Consider the following 18,400-nt stretch of genomic DNA (forward strand, 5'->3'; position numbering starts at 1 on the left):
ACGGGTGAGATCATGACCTGAGTTGAAGTTGGACGTCCAACGGACTGAGCCACCCCGGCGTCCCCATCTTGCTTACTATTAAAGTCACAAAATACCTCCAAGAGTTCCCCTCACGTGAATTTGCTGGCATCACTTCTTCAGGGACATCATCAGTTCTTCACTTTCTCACCTATGTATTACAAGCTGACCTTCCCTAAGTTCCTCCAGCCCCATACGGAGTCTCCAAAGGCAGCGGGGTCACTCCTCCATCAGCTGTTTCTTCTCTAACCACGCTCCCTCCCCGGTCTATATTCAGATTTCTCTGCTGCATTATTAGGGTTCATTGCTGGGCTGCATTTTCATCTTCATTGGCCAATTCCCTGTTTCAGGTCTCCGTCTTTGTACAATGTCCCCTGGGTTCATCAGTGGGAGACAGGAGGCAACACGACTGAATACTTTGCTGTCTGTCTTGAAAGAGGTGACATGATTGGTCACCGATCACACAGTGTACCTGCTGTTCACATAGTGATTTCCGGTCTGAAGAGCCAGCAGTCCAACTACACCTTACGTGGAAGCTTGAGACAATTGCTCAGAGTGAATAATACACCAGTGGAATGGAGATTGGAACCATTTTGCTGTGGGACCGGCGTCATTTAAAAAAATTGAAATTATCCATAATTGAAATTCATATCTGTCAGAACGGTGCAAAACGAGGGCCTCCCATAGGCCTTTCGTTACAATCCTTCTTACTGACTGAATTGGATTCGGCTTCCTGCTGGGACCGTAAGTGATACAGTGTGCAACAAATTCTCCAGGGGAGTGAAAGAGAAAGCTTCACAGAATGCAGCCAGGGTCAGCCAAGGTATGACCTGTGGCTTTTGACCCCAGACGGGCACTGATTCTACCACCCAGGTAAGGGCAGGCAGGAAGCACCTGGGGGTTACACCTTTCTTGGTCTGGGCTCTTCAGGAAGACGGCTGCCCTGGGAGACCACTGACCCCAAACTGAGGCTGAGATGGCTGTGCTTAGGAACTAGGAATTTGTTGAAATTCCTAGGGCTTGACCCAGATGCCCAACTAAAAACAAGTCGGAAGACCCACAGCAGCGAGTTTTGGGGAACAAGATGAACAAATCATTTCTTCTTCAAAATCACTTAATTTGGCCTCCTAGTTTCTAGTTCCCTCCCACGGTCAGGCTTTGGGTCTGCAGTGGCTCCATACTACAACTCCAAACGGCTAGTTACCTACCATTTACCCCTTCTTCCTTAAAGACATTTGATTTTATTTGGAGAGTGAAGGTACCTACCTAAAGGGTTGTACTTTTCCTCTTTTCTTGCAGATAGGCATTTGACAAAGTTCTGGCCTATGAAACATAAGGAAAAGAGAAGACTCCTTAAAGGGAGCTGACTGGAACTCTCTTGCCCATTCTCCATTGTCTTTTACTCGATGCCTGGAATGTGGGTAATAATGGCTGGCACTCCAGCCGCCATCATGGACCATGAGGTGACCCCAAAGACAGAAAGTAGACACTATAATGGTTGAATGGGGAAAATAAAGGGAACCTTGAATACCCTGTGACCTTAGAGATGCCATATCAGCATTGGACTATCTGCCTCCAGATTTCTGTCTTAAGGCCCTGTTATTTGGGATTTTTCATTATATGCAACGAAGTCTAATTCCAACTGGATAACCATGTCTACTTTCTAGTGAAATTAACTTATACTAACTCCTTCAAGTTGAGCCTCTGCATCCTGTCAAAATCAATATAAAACAGTAACCAGACTTCTTTTGCCCAATCCTGATTAGCGTGCATTAGGCTTAGAATGGTAGGAAATTCAGACCGAGGCAGACCAAAGAGGAAGATGTTCTGGGGCTGTTGGGCTTTTTCCAAAATCCTAACCTAATAGGTAGCTGGCTTCCCAAAGTGAGCAGTTCTCAACCGCTATTGTTTGGAATTGCCTGGAAAGCTTCAAATACTCCAGTGCTTAGGGCCCACTCCCCGGAGATTTGGATTTAATTGGTCCGGCGTACAGCCTGGGCAGGTGGTTCTAATGTCTGGCCAGGGTTGAGAGCCACCGACCCGACCTATATTTCAAATTGTCCGTTTGTTCGGCATCCCCAAAGCTTCTTACACACCAGGCAACACAGCATGAGGAAGAGAATAAAGGCTGATTGCACAAGAGGCCTCAATATCAGTTCCAGGAGAATATTAGGACACTTCTTTCCAGGAGAAGGTGAAGTCCTAAACCCCAAATTCCTATCCTTGCTTACATACACCTTGGAAGATTCTCCAAAGTTTGTACCTCTGAGCCGGGGCCAGGACTAGTGAGGTGAGTAAAGCACCGTGTGAAGCAGTCACCCGGGGTACAAAATTTAAGGAGCACCCAAAACAAAACAAAACAAAACACAAAAACAACCTTAGTAATCATGATAACTCATATTTCAACATGATATTCAAAATGAGTGCCAAACAGTCCATAACACAACAGTCCAAAAACACAGAGTGCCAAAAATTAAAATAAAAACAAGAAAGGGGCACCTGAGTGGCTCAGTCAGTTACACATCAGACTTCAGCTCAGGTCACGATCTCACCATGTGTGAGTTCGAGCCCCACGTGGTGCAGAGCCCGCTTCAGATCCTCTGTCCCCCTCTCTCTCTGCCCCTCCTCTGCTCGCTCGCTCTCAAAAACAAAGTAAACTTAAAAAAAACAAGATCCTGGGACAGGTGTACCCCAGTTTGCCATCCACTGGTCTCCATGTTCCAAATGTAAGAGCATCTGTGGCCCTATTAGCAATGCATAACGATTCTCTTGGCCATACTGCCACCTGCTGCTGGAGGCGGGAAGTGCTGGCTGCCTGCCCAAGAGGCACCCGGGTGACACCTCTCCACTAGGACCCATGCTCACACGCAGAGGCATGGTGCCCTCTTGCGGGCAGCCACCCGCGTCAGGAACTCTGAAAAAAACCCTGGTCACCTGCATCCTGCAGCTGAGTGGGGTAAAAAGAGCCCAAAACTCAGGGTTGCAAGGCCTAGATTTGTCTCAGCTTTGCATTTGAACAAATGGCATCAGCCTTCTGAGCCTGTTTCTACAACTGGATTGTATTACCTCTTCCCATAATTACTGAATTACACAAGAGGCTTTCTGTGTCAGTGCCCAGCAGATTGCCTGACATGAAGTACGCACACCGATCACTATAAGCTACCTCCCCCAGCCCACCCTCCTGCCATGCAGCAAATCAAACTGTTATCAATTCATTCCTGAAGGCAAGATACACTAAAAAACCGCCAGGGAGAAAAAGGTGGTGTGGACGTCCAGGCTATGGAATGATACCAGGACTGATGGGACAAGGAAGACTTCCCCTGGGGAGGTGTCCCCTAGGGAGGTCACACCAGGAGCTGGCCAGTAGCCTTTGGGGGGGGAGGGGGGGTCACTGCACCACTTTTCTATTGTTTTATTTCCAGAAGGTTCCAGTACATGGAGCAAACAAACATCACAGCGGTGGTGGAAAGGCCAAGGCCTTTGGAATCAGCCCTGGGTTAAATCCTGGCTCTGCCGGTTACTCGCTGGGTGACCCCAAGGGAAGTCACTTAACTTCCCTGAGCTTCAGCTTCCTTTTCTACAAAATGGGGATAATAGCACATCCTGTCCTGGGGGGATAAGATTAAATAAAGCAACATACTTAAAATTCCTGTACTCCGGTGGGCTCAGCAAGTGGTGGGTGTCATTGCTAGCCTGGAGCTTCCTTGGAAGGAGTGGGAAGGAGGAGATACACCAGTCAGGCAGTATTGGCAATTGTCAAATCGGCCCCCAGGGTGTGCTGGGGGAGGACAGGAATGCAGATTATCTTGCGGTGACCCTCCTCTCTCATCCCCCACCCCAACCCCTCAGCCCTCAGCAGGACTCAGATGTCAGGGCATCCCAGAAATGGATCCACAGCGGGAGGGATTGCAGGGGGTGGGGGTCTCCCCTTTTCTGGAGCTGGGGAGGGGATGCTGGATTCCAGCACGTGGAAGTGGAGTTTCCAAAAGGAAGCCTGGACATCGGAATCAGGGCAGTAAGCTGGACAGCAACATTGCGCCAGCGTCAATTTCCCGACTTTGATAACGGTGCTGTGCTTATGCAAGAAAATGCCCTGTTCTCAGGAAGTAAATACCCGGAAGCATTTAGGGGTCAAGGGGAATCATGTCTGCACTTTACTGCCAAATGGTCCAGAAAAAATAAAAGGATAAAGCAAATATGGGGAAATGTTAAATTTTGGAAGATGTGGAGGAAGGGGACCTGGGAATTCTTGGCAACTTTTCAGTAAGTAGGAAATCGAACGAGAAAATGTTACGCAAGAGAAAAGAAGCAGTCGGGGGGGGGGGATCTAAGTCTCCCCTCATTTTCCATCCTCCTGCAGAGAAACCCTTGGTGGTGTGAACCGTGTGTGTCCAGCTCACCTTCCCTCTCCTCTCCTCTCCCCCTCTGCCCCTCCCCCCTCCCCTCCTCCTTTCTCCTCCCTTCTTTATACTTTCCCCTCCCCCTCCTCCACTTCGTCCCCTTCTCTCCCATCCTCCCTCCCGCCTCTGCCTCTCCCCTCTCCCCTCCTCCCTTCTCCTCCCCTCCTTCTACTTTCCCCTCCCCCTCCTCCCCCTCCTCTACTCCCCTCCCATCCTCCCTTCTTCCCCTCGTCCCTCCTCCTTCCTTCCCACCCTCCTCCTCCCCTCCCCCCACCTCTCCGGAGCTCCCAGCCCGGTGGGCCCAACACAGACACAGCCACTCCGGGTCCAGAGGCACCGACTTTATTTGCACCACCGACCGGGGATCCGGGCTGGGCGCCCCGGTCCCCGCACCCCCCCCCCCCCCGCCCGCCGTTGGCTACACGATGGCGAACTGGCAGATGTAGGGCAGCTTGTCCCGGCAGCGCTTGTCGAACCACTTGCCGTTGGCCGCGCCGGACAGGGCGGCGCAGTTCTCGACCTTACCGCCGTCGGGCTGCGCCGTGATCTCCGTCTCCCAGTTCTTGTAGGCGATGTGGCCGCCGGTCATGTCCACCCAGGTGCCCTCGGCCGCCATGTCGTTGAGGCCCAGCCAGATCTCGGCCTCGGCGCCCACGCTCTGGCGCAGGTACTCGTAGAGGGCGTCGTTCTCCGAGCCGGTCTGCGGGGTGCCCAGCGTGCCCCCGCGTGAGATGCAGTCCTCGCTCGCCTCATGGAAGGTCTTCGCCTGGGTGAAGGCCAGGAAGCACTTCATGTGCACCTTGGTGCCCTTCAGGCAGACTGCAGGGGGCAGAGATGGCCATCACCCAAGGTCTGCAGGTTCCCGAGCCCAAGGCCGACCTCCAGGGCCAGGCCCACTCTCCTGCGGTTCCCGCCCGGCCACCCGCATGGCCCTGGAGAGCCCCCAGGCCAGAAGGGGTGCCGTGATGGACACCGATGCAGAGCCCTCGTCCCCATGCCAGAGGTGGTAAGGCTAGCCCTTCAGCTGCAGACAGCCCCTAGCTCAAGGTCAGGGCCCTTCCTGGGTGCCACCTCCAAGGCCTGGGGCACGCGGGAGTGTAAAGGCGGGGACATCTCTGCCCGAAGCGGGAGAATTCTGGAAGGCCCTGTCAGCTTGGGAGGCCGTGAACCTCCTAGGAATCAGCAGACATGGGGTGGGGGCAGTGTTTGGACTGCCATATGTCAGAGACTTTGTGCCAGGAGGTCCCCACCACATCCTCACCTCAGGGGGCCAAGTGGCACACAGGTTACACGGACTTTGTCCAAGCACAAAGCTTAGACATGAGAGAGAGAGACTTAGGGCCTGTTGTGCAATCTGCCCACGCACCTCCCACTGTACTGAGGAGGAAACGGACACCCAGAATGGCACTGTGCTCACTGGGAATGTTCCCTCAGTGTTCCCGGATACTGCCACCAACAACGGCTGATCCAACCAACATCAGTTCCCAGCTCCTCTCTCTCTTGTCTGCCTCGACTACGGAGGCTGGAAAAGCTTCCTTCTTGTAATGAAGCTACTGGTGGTCCTGCGATAGAGCTCTAATCAGCAAGATGGGAATAGAAGACCTCCATTCTCCTGGTAAATGGCTAGTCCATTCTTTCTCCATCTTGCCTCAAAATGCACTCACGATGGCTGGAATTGGAGCAGCCATCTTGGGGCCGTGAGGCAAAGCTTCTGAACAAAAACTCAACAGCTACCCTCTTTCAGACTCCCTTTTTGTTTAATCTACTATGAGGTGTTCTATTACTGCAAGCCAAAACATGGTAGACCCTTCCCTTTCTAGAACTCCCTGACCCCAGCTGCTATGTTAAGCTGGTTGAAGAAAATCATTTCTCTTCAGAAATTTAGTGAGTGCTGAGGGCGGGGGTGGCTCAGTCGGTTGGACATCTGACCTTGGCTCAGGTCAGGATCTCACAGTTTGTGGGTTCGAGCCCCGCGTTGGGCTCTGTGCTGACACCTCAGAGCCTGGAGCCTGCTTCAGATTCTGTGTCTCCCTCTCTCCCTGTCCTTCCCCACCCCCTCTCAAAAATAAAGAAACATTCAAAAAAAATTTTTTTTTAGACATTTGCTGAGTGCTGATATGTGGCAGGCACTATGTTGGGCAAGTTGGTGGAAGAGATAAGGTCGTCAAGTGCAAACATGGTCCCTGTGTCCCTGGGGCTTATCATCTAGCAAAGGAGGCAGACGTAAATCAACCAATGAATATATCATTACAAACTGCAGTAAATGTGATGCAGGAAAGAACATCATTTTGTGAGGATGATAACCGAGGAGGCTGATTGAGACAAGGGACGAGAGAGTCCTGAGACAGTGATGCCAGAAGCACGTATTAGGTGGATCTTGGGAGAGCAATTCAAGCTGCTGGAACAGCATGGACAAAGGCCCTGTGGTAGAAGGAACAGAGCGTGACACTTCAGCGGGCCAGAAGGATGGCCGGTGTGGAGGCTGAAAGGAAAGATCTTGGTGGGAGGAAGCGTGCGCAAACCCGCCCAGTGAGAAGGATCTGGAGGTCTCCGAGGACGCACGAGGGGAGGGGAGATCCAAGGCTCAGGAGCTGGATGCACCTCGGTCACCCTAAGTGAGAGAGTGGCTGTGAGCACAGGGAGGTTGGCAGATTTCCTAAGAAGGGACCAAGCTGATTCCCAGATGAGAACCTGAGAGGCAGCGGAGCAGAGCTAAGAGCGAGACTCTGCTCCTTCTGACAGTTGGCAAGACATTCAGCTTCTTGGTGGAAGATGGAGGCGGGGTCCTAGTCATAAGCCCCGCTACGTGGCTTTTCTGTGGAGAAGGAGTTCACGTACAAAAAGCACTTGGAACAGTGCCAGGCGCACAGCAAACTCACGTTGTAAGCGTAATCTATTACCATTAGCCTGGTTCTCTGGGGCAAGGTCGCAAAGGAGTAGGCGAGTCTGAGCCGCTATGAAAGGAACGTGGTTGAGAGAGAGAGACTAGGTGGCCCAGGTAGAGCTGGGGCAGGTGGCGGAGCCCTGACCTCGCCCCCAGGCTCTGGGGCTGTGTGACGGGGTCCATCCTTGCTTGTGAGTGTGGGCAAGGAACAGGACCTGTCTCTGCCTTGGTTTCCCCATATTCTTTTTTTTTTTTTTTTATTTACTTATTTGGAGAAAGAGAGAGAGAAAGAGAGAGCGCAGGACGAGCAGAGGGAGAGGATCCCAAGCAGCCTCCACACCGTCAGCACGAGGCGGGGCTTGAACCCACGAACCGGGAGGTCATGATCTGACTCGGAATCAAGAGTCAGCTGCTCAACCAACGGAGCCACCCTGCCGCCCCTAGGTTGCCTTAAAATGGCTGTGATAAACCCTGCCTCAGCATCATTACGATGATCAAGAGTGACAGCTTCAGCAAATTTGCTGACACGCAGGGGAGGCAAGCCAACTGCCCCTTAGGGCTGTGGGGCTGGCTGAGGGGACGGTCCTCTGGGAGCTCTTTAGGAAGGCTGCTGGCTGGCTCCACAGTGCTCCTGGGGCCTCGATTCCGGTGGGTGGCAATGCACTTCCTGGGGGAGAGTTTTTGTCCTTTGAGAACACTCCCGTTTGCACACACGTCCAGGGACCTGCCCAAGAGGAAGCGGGCCGAGGAGGGCGTTCCCTGAGCCCCTCGGTTCTTGGCCTACAGCCGGGGCCCCGGTACTGGCCGCAGGCACACTGCTGGCTGCCGCCTGAGCCCTCCTCTGGCCCACACCTGCCCGGAGAGGCTGTCGTCCGCACTCACCTGTCTGCAGGGCCTGTTGTTCCTTCAGCAGGGCCACCTCCTGGGCCAGGTTGTCCAGCTGGCTCTTAAGCTCCTCAAACATCTTTGGGCTCACGACATCTAGGATGGAGACAATCACAGACGCGTGAGGAAGGCAGTTAAGGATGCGGGCCGGCAAGGACGGCGTGGGATAAACGCTACCTGTATCCACCACAAGGGGACAAAGGAAAGGACACCCCTAGACCTTGATATCTTGGACTACTACTTTCTCTCTGTCCCCGTTGGTGGTAGCCTAAGTCACTGTGATTTTCCATCTGCTGGGGGGAGGGGACCCATCCTTCACTTGCTCCTCCTTAAGTGAGACCTGGACATTTGTTTAGGAATATTGCTGGGGTTCAGATGGGGTCGGGGTTGGCAGGGGCTGGGGGTGCACGCCCAGCACTGCTCCCAGCTCCAGAGGAGAACAAAGCATAGGAAGCAGAGCCAGATGCCCTTGAGCCCTGCCAAGTTCACCCCCCTAGGCTGGAGCAACAGGACGCGGCCCAGCAGGCCACACGCTCCAGCCTGGGGGCTGAGTGTGACAGCACAGGTGCGAGGGCTCTGAGGTCACAAGGCTGTGAGCGGCCTGGGGTGAGTTGCTCAGTCTCTCCGAAGTCAGTTTCCTTATCTGTGAAATGGGATGCTAACGGCCGCCCCCACCTCGGAAGACTCCGAAGAAGACTAGATAGAGCCTAAGAGAAACAAAGGGTGTGAACAGTGCTTGCCTCTTAAATCAACCCTACTGACCCGGGGTAATGCATCTCTCTTCTATCGCACTGCATCACAAACAGCAAACCGAAGCCAGGAGGAAGCAACTCGCCTAAGATCTCAGAGCCAGCAGCAGGCAGGGCTGGCCCGAACCCAGGTCCACTGGGCTCCAAGCTGGGCCTTCCCCGCCCTGTGACAGCACACGAGCAGGTTCCTGACCTGAGCCATCCTGACCACAAAGGCCGGTTGGGAGCTGGTTATGCGTGGGCCGACAGGGGCAGGTGGGAAGTATCTTCCCGTGTGTGTGTGTGTGTGTGTGTGTGTGTGTGTGTGTAGGATGAAGGCTCTGTGGGTGGACCCTGGTCTTACTGAAATCCCAGGGGCTTCAGGAAAGGCTGCAGGGCTTGGGGTAGAGGGTGGGGAAGCGCTTCTGTGGTCCATTTAGCTGTGCCTGCATAAAGTCCAAGGTCACGAGCGATGAGGTCAGAGCCTTTGTCCACCCATAAGAGGCTTTTGCAGGGGAATCGCAGGAAACAAATGTGAGCAAGAAACATACTTGCATGTGCAGAATTTAGTGATGTAACTTATTAAAAAAATTTTTTTTTCAATGTTTATTTATTTTTGGGACAGAGAGAGACAGAGCATGAACGGGGGAGGGACAGAGAGAGAGGGAGACACAGAATGGGAAGCAGGCTCCAGGCTCTGAGCCATCAGCCCAGAGCCCGACGCGGGGCTCGAACTCACGGACCGCGAGATCGTGACCTGGCTGAAGTCGGACGCTTAACCGACTGCGCCACCCAGGCGCCCCATGATGTAACTTATTAAATATGAGGAAAATAACGCCCAGATGAGCAAGGCAATAAAAGGGAGGGTTTGAGGCCGGCAGACTAGCCTGGTGGGGTCATGTGTGCTTCCTGCTGGGCCTCGGCCGGTTCACTCGTTCCTGGGATCCTCAATCCTGGCGGCTCCTTGGAATCACTGGAGATTTGGGGAAGACACAGATGCCTCCCGCCTCCTCCCCTCCCCCCCTGCATCCAGCATTTCCAGGGGTTGGGGCCCAGGCTCTGGACTGTAATGTATTCCCCCGCCCCCAGATGGCGCTGGTGCCCGAGTGAGAACCACCAAGGTTTTTGCTCTGATTTGCACCTTAAGAGCAGGCTGGCGATCCTTTGTCAGGATGCTCAGCACGTGTCTTGGCCCCCGTGGAGAAGCATTCCGGAAGCATTTGCTGTGTATGTGGGCAATCGGTGGAAGGAAGAAAAACCAGGGTGAGTCAGAACACTGAAGCGGGGCTCAGGGAGAGGCCGGGGCTGTGGTCACTGTCAGCTGTTCTGCAGGCCTCCAGGGTCCAGGGCCTTGAGGGGCCGCCACGGAGACCACCTGGGGCCAGGGTTCGAGTGCGACAGCTGGAGAGGGCCAAGGCATCATCTGGTCTGACCTCCTTTCTCAAATGACAGAACACATGGTTCACGTGATTAAATAAATACTAAATCTTTGGTAGTTGAGAAATCAGCAACTCTTTCCACATGTAAAAATTCTATAATTTGCCTTTGGAACTGTGTGTCCTTTACAAAGATCTCTACGTGGCAGTTTTAGCCAAGGCTCATGGACACAACCATGCAGGGTATTGACTCTTCTCTTTTTACTGACAATTTTGTAGAAGGTAACATCTGCATATAACTTTTTAAAAACCCAAACCGTTCAAAATATCAGTCGCCTTTCCAACTGAGACTGCTGTCAGCTACCCAGTTTTTCTTCCCAGAGGTAATCACTGTCACTAACTCTTGTGGAGCCTTCCAGAAAAATTCTACCCATATAAAAGTAAATGTGTACGTGTATATAAATCTGCTTTTCAAAATAAATGCCAGCAGGGTATCCATTCTGTTTTGAACTTTTAAAAAATGTCTATTTATTTTGCGAGACAAAGAGAGAGTGCAGGGGAGGGGCAGAGAGAGAGGGAAAGGGAAAATTCCAAGCAGGCTCTGCACTGTCAGCACAGAGACTGATGCGGGGCTCGAACCCACAAACCGTGAAATCATGACCTGAGCTGAAGTCAAGAGTCAGATGCTTAGGGCGCCTGGATGACTCAGTTGGTTAAGTCTCCAAATTCAGCTCAGGTCATGGTCTCTGGTTCATGAGTTCAAACCCCGAGTTGGGCTTTGTGCTGATAGCTCGGAGCCTGGAGCCTGCTTCGGATTCTGTGTCTCCCTCTCTCTCTGCCCCTCCCCCCCCCGCTCTCTCTCTCTCTCTCTCTCTCTCTCTCTCTCTCTCTCAAATATAAATAAACGTAAAAAAAAGAGTCAAATGCTTCACCAACTGAGCCACAGCCCTGTGGGTCTCCACTGTCCCGAGGCACCTTTCCACACTCCACCAGTCCCTGGCCAATGGGCAGCTGTCGTTTACAGAGGAGGCTCAGAGAGGGGACGGAATGTGGCCCACGCCCCCTTGCCTTGCCTTTTCCATGCTCTTGGCTCCAGCCTGTCTGTTTCTCTGCCTAAATCCACAATCTCATCCCCTGGAACTCTCTCTCTCGGAGCCTCTGAGCCCTATGGGGGTGACAGCCCGGTTCATTGCCATGGCATTTCACTAATGTTGTCTCAACACAGCCTGGGGTGACCTCACCACAGGCAGGGCTCCAAGGGCAGGCCGTGCAGCAGCCAAAGCGACCCAAAGATACCCCAAACCCAGAGGCAACAGAAGGAACACGAACCCGTTTCTGGTGTCCTCGTTGGGGGTTGCACATTTTTATTTCCTCAAGGCTGTGAGATGCACTATCACACACAGAATTAACTTGGTCCTTTTATTCCCCCCCTGCACCTAAAGTATATCCCACGCACCAGGCACTGGGCTCGGCACTTGCATGTTTGGGATCATGAAATCCTAACCAGAAGCCTTTCAGTAAATGCCACGCTCCCCATCTTAGAGCTGAGCGACCGCAGTTTCGGAGATCACAAAGTAGAGCCCACTGGCACTGCCAGACCAAAGGTTTGATTTCTTCAACGTATTTGGGGCGGGGGTGGGGAGTGGGTGTCAGTTTAGGTGATCTGGAAGGTTCTTTCCCAATCTGAGAGTCAACGATGCTTACGATGCTGACAACCGCCCCCGGTATTGGAGAAGTCTCCCGGGGCTCCAAGCGTACCTCACTAAGGTTCCCAGGACTTATGAAGAATGAAAATGAAGGTGGGGAGGAAAGCAGGAAGAGCAGAAAAGGACAGGGTGACCGGCTCCCTGGAAGATGGGGGAGGCGCCCTGTCCCCCTCCTTACCTTTCCTGACGTTTGCAGCCTTCTTGACCTTGGGGGTTGGCGGCTCGGTGGTGACCTGGGTCAGGAGGGAGAAGAGGCAGAGGAGCAGGTAGGCCCCCCACAGCTCCATGCTGCTGCACTGGCCTGGGTCGGAGAGCAGTGGCAGCCGCGGCCCAGCCTGCACGTCTTAAGGCAGCGGCCACAGGGACTTCTGTCCAGGAAACCCTCCCAGACTTGGCTGCGGGCGTGCCAAGAAAAAAAAAAAAGCCTGCAAAAAAGGAAGGCCTGGGAGAGCCTCGCTGCCCAGGGAACACCCACCCGGCATCCTGGCCCTGCCTTCTAAAACAGAATCCCTATTTTCTAGGATTCTGAAAAAGACACGATACTTGTCAGAGCTCACATCTGCAGAGCAGTTACCTTGGGCAAGTGCAGGGTCGTGTGCTCCCCTGGCATTAGCTCATGGAGGGCTCGTACCGGCAACACGAGGGAGGTACTGTCATCTCCCCAGTTTCTAGTTGAGGAAACTGAGGCCCAGAGAGGTGAAGGAACCTGCCCCAGCTACGCAGGGGCAGTGCCGGTGTTTGAACCCAAATGGGGGGGGGGGGAACTCCAAAACTTACCAGTTCTGGAGGCCTCTTTCCAGCATGGCCTGGGGCTGAGTGCCTGATTGCGTAGAATGTTTGTTATGATCGAGGCGCCTGGACGGCTCAGTCAGTTAAGCATCCGACTCTTGGTGATGGCTCAGGTCACGATCTCGTGGTTCGTGGGACTGAGCCCCGCATCAGGCTCTGCACTGCTGGTGGGGGGCCTGCTTGAGATTCTTTCTCTCCCTCTGTCTCTGCCCCTACCCCACTCGTGTGTTCTCTCTCCCTCCAAATAAATAAATAAACTTAAAAAAAAAAAAAAAAGCATTCGACTCTTGATTTCGGCTCAGGTCGTGAGTTCAAGCCCCGAGTCAGGCTCTGGGCTGACAGTGCAGAGCCTGCTTGGGATTCTCTCTCTCTCCCTCTTTCTCTGCCCTTCCCCAACCCCCTTGCAAAATAAATAAATAAACTTAAAAAAAAAAAAAAAAAAAAAGAATGTTTGTTGTGATTATTTTGCAGTTCTGTCCCTAGACACTTGGTGCGTTTTTGGTTAAGAATATGAGGAAGTCCTCTCCTTTCTTCACATTCTGTTTCTTGACCATCCCGTCCTGAAGCAGAGGTGGCCCCAGGGGGAGAGTGGAAGGTGTGGTGCCCCAGAGAGGGAGCAGGGAGAAAAGAATATCCTGGCCCTTCAGGGTGCAGAGGGGCATGGGGGATGGGAGCAGAGGCCCTGCATGGAGTCCAAGCCAGGGGAGGAGGGGATCCTGCACAGGAGGTGGGGGTGGCAGGGATTGAGAGGTAGGGTACATACAGGGGCACCCGTCGAATAAGCACATCTATCAAAGACAACGGGAACCAGGTTTCTCATGATCAGAGAAGTACAAATATGGAGACAGAGACGAGAATGAATTGTATGGTGTAGGATGAAAATCAAAGCTATGGATGTGTCAGGGTGGACTTCAACATGTAAAGACGAACCCATACATTTAACAGAAGGGTTTTTTTTTTTAATTTTTTTAATGTTTATTTATTTTTGACGGAGGGAGAGAGAGACAGAGAGACAGAGCACGAGTGGGGGAGGGGCAGACAGAGAGGGAGACATAGAATCCGAAGCAGGCTCCAGGCTCCGAGCTGTCAACACAGAGCCCGACATGGGGCTCGGACCCACAAACTGCGAGATCATGACCTGAGCCAAAGTTGGCTGCTGAGCCGACTGGGCTACCCAGGTGCCCCACATTTTCTTAAGATACCCTTTCCTTGTTGACACTGAGGTCTTTAATCCATCTGGGTCTTTAACCGGTACGTTTAGGTGGAAATGCGCACATCTGTTCCCTAGCCATCCCTGGAGGGCCGTGGAGCAGGGACCCCTCCTCCAAGGCCTGGAGCCCTCCTAGCCTCCAAGTACTGGCTTCGAAACACAGCCTCCCACGAAAAGCCACCAGAGCACCTGGGAGACAGGCCTGATTCCAGGGCTGGGGCAGGGAAAGTCAAAAAGGAGCCCAGAACAACTTGTTTGGCCAGATAGCAGGAAAGTGCTTAAGGAATGATGGGAACGTGCCAGCAGCACAGGGAGCCAGCTCGGGGGAGCTTCCGGGGGGCCGAAAGTCAGCAAAAGAGCCATAGCAACACGGAGTAGGAGAGCTGAGCACGCACAGACGTAAATAAGCAAATGAATCCACTGCAAATCTGATGAAGAACGGGCTCTATTCATAGACTCGAATTACTTGGCCACAAAATACTTACCACTTACCAAGAGAAAAAGAGAAAGCGCACGGGGAAGGAGCCTGGCCGCCACCAACCTTCGTCAAGTGAGCAGAGTAAAAGCATCAGGGATCGAGGGACAGACGGAAAGCACGCAGACCCCCACCCCCACCCCCATGTCCAGGAGATTCCTGCCAAAGAAACATCACACGGACCCAACTGAGCGGCCTTCTGCAAAACTGTGCTCTTTAAAACTGGCCAGACTGTGATTGAGGAACCGTCTCGGACTGAAGGAGACTGAAGGAACGGAACAGCAGACGCAGCCTGGGATTCTGGCCCCTTCCGCTCGCAAGGGTGCCACCGAACCAGTCAGAGAAACCCGAGCGGCACGTGGCTGTGACGTGTCCCTGCTGCTGTCCCGAATTGGACGGTGCGCTGTGATTCCGTATGACGGATTCAGTGGCCTTGCCTGGAGGAGACACACACTGTCGGATGAAGCCAGTGATGGGGCGTCGGGCTGACAACTTACAAACGACTAAGGGGGCAAATGGTCTTCATGCTGGAATTGACGATTTTCTGTGAGCTTAAGATTGTTCAAAAAGAAAACACAGTACTATGTAATTTCGGCTTTTCTTCCAGGGAGCCTGCCTTAACCCCATCAGATTTTGGCAGGGACTTGTCTGCGGCAGGGCGGGGCTGGCCCCAGGGACTGTGGTGGCCCAGGGCGGGAGCCGGGGGCAGGCAGCAAGCACTGGGGGACCCTTTGGTGACACCGTGCTCCACATCTCCTGTGCTCAGGGCGGGAGAGGATTTTAGAGGTGCAGCTGGGCCCTCGGGGAGACAAGTTGGGGCCACGGAGCACCCAGTCCAAAAGGGAGCCTTGCTTCCTGGAACTCTGGGTGGGTAGCACATGGCAAAAGAAAACGACTGATCTTTTTTTCTCTTACTAACTCCTTTGCTGTCCTGGTTTTCTCACCTTGGTTCTTCGGCAGCAGGGAAATGGAAGGAGTTTGTTCCAAACACAGGGCAGCCAGAGGTACCACGTTCACCATGAGCTTGGCTGTAGAGGCCTTGCCCTAGGTATACTGGGGAGGAGGCCCCAGAAAAGCTCTGCCGTGGCAATTCAGAAAACTGGAGCCTCTTGCTCCGTGTCTTGTCACGCAGGAGCCACACAGGAGCCACGCTGTGCCAGGACACGGCTGGAACTGTTAGCGTCCCATTAGTCCCTCATTCCCTCCGTGATGTGCCTGGGCATCGGGGGTTCAATATGAGGGGCCCGCTGTGCCATTGGGACTGAGGGACTACGCTGGGGTCTCCCAGGGCACCTAACGGGGTGGGGCGCGGGGGTGGGAAGGAAGGCAGCCCCCAGCTGAGGGGGGGACCACAGAGGGAAGGGGAGGGGACAGGAGGAAGAAATGTGGACAGCGCTCCTGGCGGACAGAACCCTGCACATTCTCCATCCTGAACACTAACGGGGGTGGGGATGGGGAAGAAATAAAGCCGCAGATGTAGACAGGGCAAACCTCAAAGCGCTGCTCGAGCCAACCTTAAACTTTGGACACAGACGGGGGCCCGGGGAGGTAGCAGGGACACATTCAGCCTCTGTCCAGCTTTAGCGCCCCCAAGCGAGGCTAATGGGGGAGTGCGACTCTTTCCTACGTAACCTGGCAGGTGAACTCTCTGTTCTCCAGGAAGAAGGCTTCCTTAGAGAGTTTTCTAGTAAGTGGTGAGCAGTGTCTGTTTTTTTTCACCCTGCAGCTTTTCGTCGGTGTGTGTGCATGTGTGTGTGCAATACACGGAGCCCCTCTGCAAGCAACTGGGAGTCAGTGTGCTGTTAAAATGACTTATGGAGGGGCGCCTGGGTGGCTCAGTCGGTGAAGCATCCAACTCTTTTTTTTTTTTTTTTTTAATTTTTTTTTCAACGTTTATTTATTTTTGGGACAGAGAGACACAGAGCATGAACGGGGGAGGGGCAGAGAGAGAGGGAGACACGGAATCCGAAACAGGCTCTAGGCTCTGAGCTGGTGGCACAGAGCCTGATGGCAGGGCTTGAACTCACAGACCGTGAGATCATGACGTGAGCTGAAATCAGGAGTCGGCTGCTCAACTGCCTGAGCCCCCCAGGCACCCCATCAGAATGAAGCTTTAAAAGGGAGTCCCGTCTTGTGAACAGCATTTGCCGTGCATGGTTGTGTGTGTTAGAAGGGCGATATCGTTAACGGCAAACATTTAAGATACATCACTATTTTTGTAAACCTATTTTGGCATTTCGTCATTTTTTAATTACTTCGGTGGGCCTCAGAAAATACAAGCGGCCCACTGTCTCTCGGCCTCTGAGTTAAAAAGCAGGTTGGAAGATGCAGTCTGGTGTCTTAATGAGGGATGCCCCTTTCCATTGACCCTCTCAGACTCCCTGGACTCGCTTAAACCCCTCCTGGGACGGGCAGCTCACTACTCTGCAAAGCAGCTGGTCCATCATCAGAGTCTCGGCTTGTTGTGAAGTTCCCCTGCAGTGAGGCAGGGGGGCAATCCCAGAAGAGGCCAGCAAATTCTTAAAACTGGCCATTGTGACCCTTCTCGGTGTTTCTTTTTCCCTTTTGCTCCCATCTTCCTCTACAATACGGTTCCTGGACCTTTTTTAACCTTCTGGAAAATCACCTTTCGACAGAATTCTTATTGTTACTTGTTTTCATTATGGTTCAGCTCCCAGAACAATACATGTTCTCGAGGGGCCTGCCTGTGGTCAGAATGGTCACTGTTCAAAAAGACACGGACTCATGGGCTCTCTGCAGCAACCGTGCCTCATTTGTGGCCAATGTCGAGCTCACAGCCATTAAAATATCCGGCTCCCCTTGTCCATCGCCCACTGTCCCTGGCCAGGTGAGGCCCACCATTGTGGTCACCTGTGATGGACTCACGGACAGCCCTGGTGGAATTGATGGATTCGATTCTCCCAGAATGAAAGACCTCCTCTGCTGGCCCTGGCTGTGAGGCCTTGGCCAGCCGGAAGAGCAAGTCGGGGATGGTTTCAGCCAGGAGAGTCGTGCTACTGTTCACGAGTGACCGCCTCCCTCCCCTGGGACATGTCCATGCACTAACACACGGCCTTCAGGGTCTAATCTTTTCGTGCCAATTTCCCTGAACAAAGAATGATCTTGATAACAAAGCCCAGAGGCAGAAAAACCAGGAGAGCTCTAAAGGGCATATTTTTGTTTTTAAGTAAGGTTTTTTGGTTTTTGGTTTTTTTCCATCTCCAAAGCTGTTGGAAGTCTGAGTTATATAAAACGAACCCTGGCCACCCCACCCATGTCAGCCCAAACACCACGAAAACTTCTGGTCCAACATGGAGCCATCCCCCACCCCCTACCCTCGTCCTGCACAGCTGTTTCCTTTTAGTTTCCCTGGCCCTGTATCAACAGAATGTGGCCCGCCTGTGGAGGCAGAGAACTTTCCAGACTCTCTTCAAAGGTAAGAGCATGAAGGGTACACACCTCCAAAAATATCGCAAAGGCAGTCTCAGCCCTTCGTCAAAACCAAAGACAAATGGCTTATAACCTTGGCCTCCAGGACCCTCTCATCAGGAGAGTCATTTGTTCCTTTTCAAACCTGGTTGGCCTGGTGCTGTCATGCATTCAACCAGTATTGCCAGGCCCTGGGGCACACAACACTGGGAGAGGCGATACACCACCTAGCCAAGTTCTTGGCTCTTAGGGGGCTCACGTTCCTTGGTTGTCTTGTCTCTCAAGGTCAACGATGGCCCAATGAAGAGAGCACTGGCATCCTGGATTTCAAATCCAGCTCAGACATCTGGCACTTGCAACCTTTGGGGCAAGTTATTCAAGACCCAGATTCCTCATCCATAAAATGGGACAATAATCTCTCTCCCACCTACACATGGGATCCTTGCAAGGACACACGCAGACCCCAGGTGTGAGGCAGGCTGGCGACTTGCAAAGGTGTG

General features: G+C 53.0%; 1 protein-coding gene and 1 long non-coding RNA gene across 2 annotated transcripts; both read right to left on the minus strand.

Moving 5' to 3' along the window:
* Positions 1-250: 250 nt before the first annotated feature.
* On the minus strand, positions 251-4,418 carry LOC147583638 (uncharacterized). The gene is made up of 2 exons (XR_015248429.1): positions 3,659-4,418; positions 251-1,341 (listed from the first exon to the last, which is right to left on the minus strand). It is a non-coding gene; the product is annotated as an uncharacterized LOC147583638 (long non-coding RNA).
* A 326-nt stretch (positions 4,419-4,744) lies between these two features.
* Positions 4,745-12,405, minus strand: CLEC3B (C-type lectin domain family 3 member B). The gene is made up of 3 exons (XM_025916563.2): positions 12,176-12,405; positions 8,185-8,283; positions 4,745-5,237 (listed from the first exon to the last, which is right to left on the minus strand). Exons 1-3 carry the CDS (start codon positions 12,282-12,284, stop codon positions 4,837-4,839), a joined length of 609 nt encoding a protein of 202 aa, XP_025772348.1. The 5' UTR covers positions 12,285-12,405; the 3' UTR covers positions 4,745-4,836.
* Positions 12,406-18,400: the final 5,995 nt, after the last annotated feature.

Source organism: Puma concolor, chromosome A2, assembly GCF_028749965.1.
Source record: "Puma concolor isolate L17-30 chromosome A2, mPumCon1.1.hap2, whole genome shotgun sequence".
Lineage (NCBI taxonomy): Eukaryota > Metazoa > Chordata > Mammalia > Carnivora > Felidae > Puma > Puma concolor.

Coding starts and splice junctions, on each gene's coding strand:
- CLEC3B (XM_025916563.2), bottom strand. CDS start 12,284: ATGGAGCTGTGGGGGGCCTACCTGCTCCTCTGCCTCTTCTCCCTCCTG. Junction 8,284..12,175: donor GGCTGCAAACGTCAGGAAAG/GTAAGGAGGGGG, acceptor TCTCCATCCTAG/ATGTCGTGAGCCCAAAGATG. Junction 5,238..8,184: donor ACAACAGGCCCTGCAGACAG/GTGAGTGCGGAC, acceptor TGCCCCCTGCAG/TCTGCCTGAAGGGCACCAAG.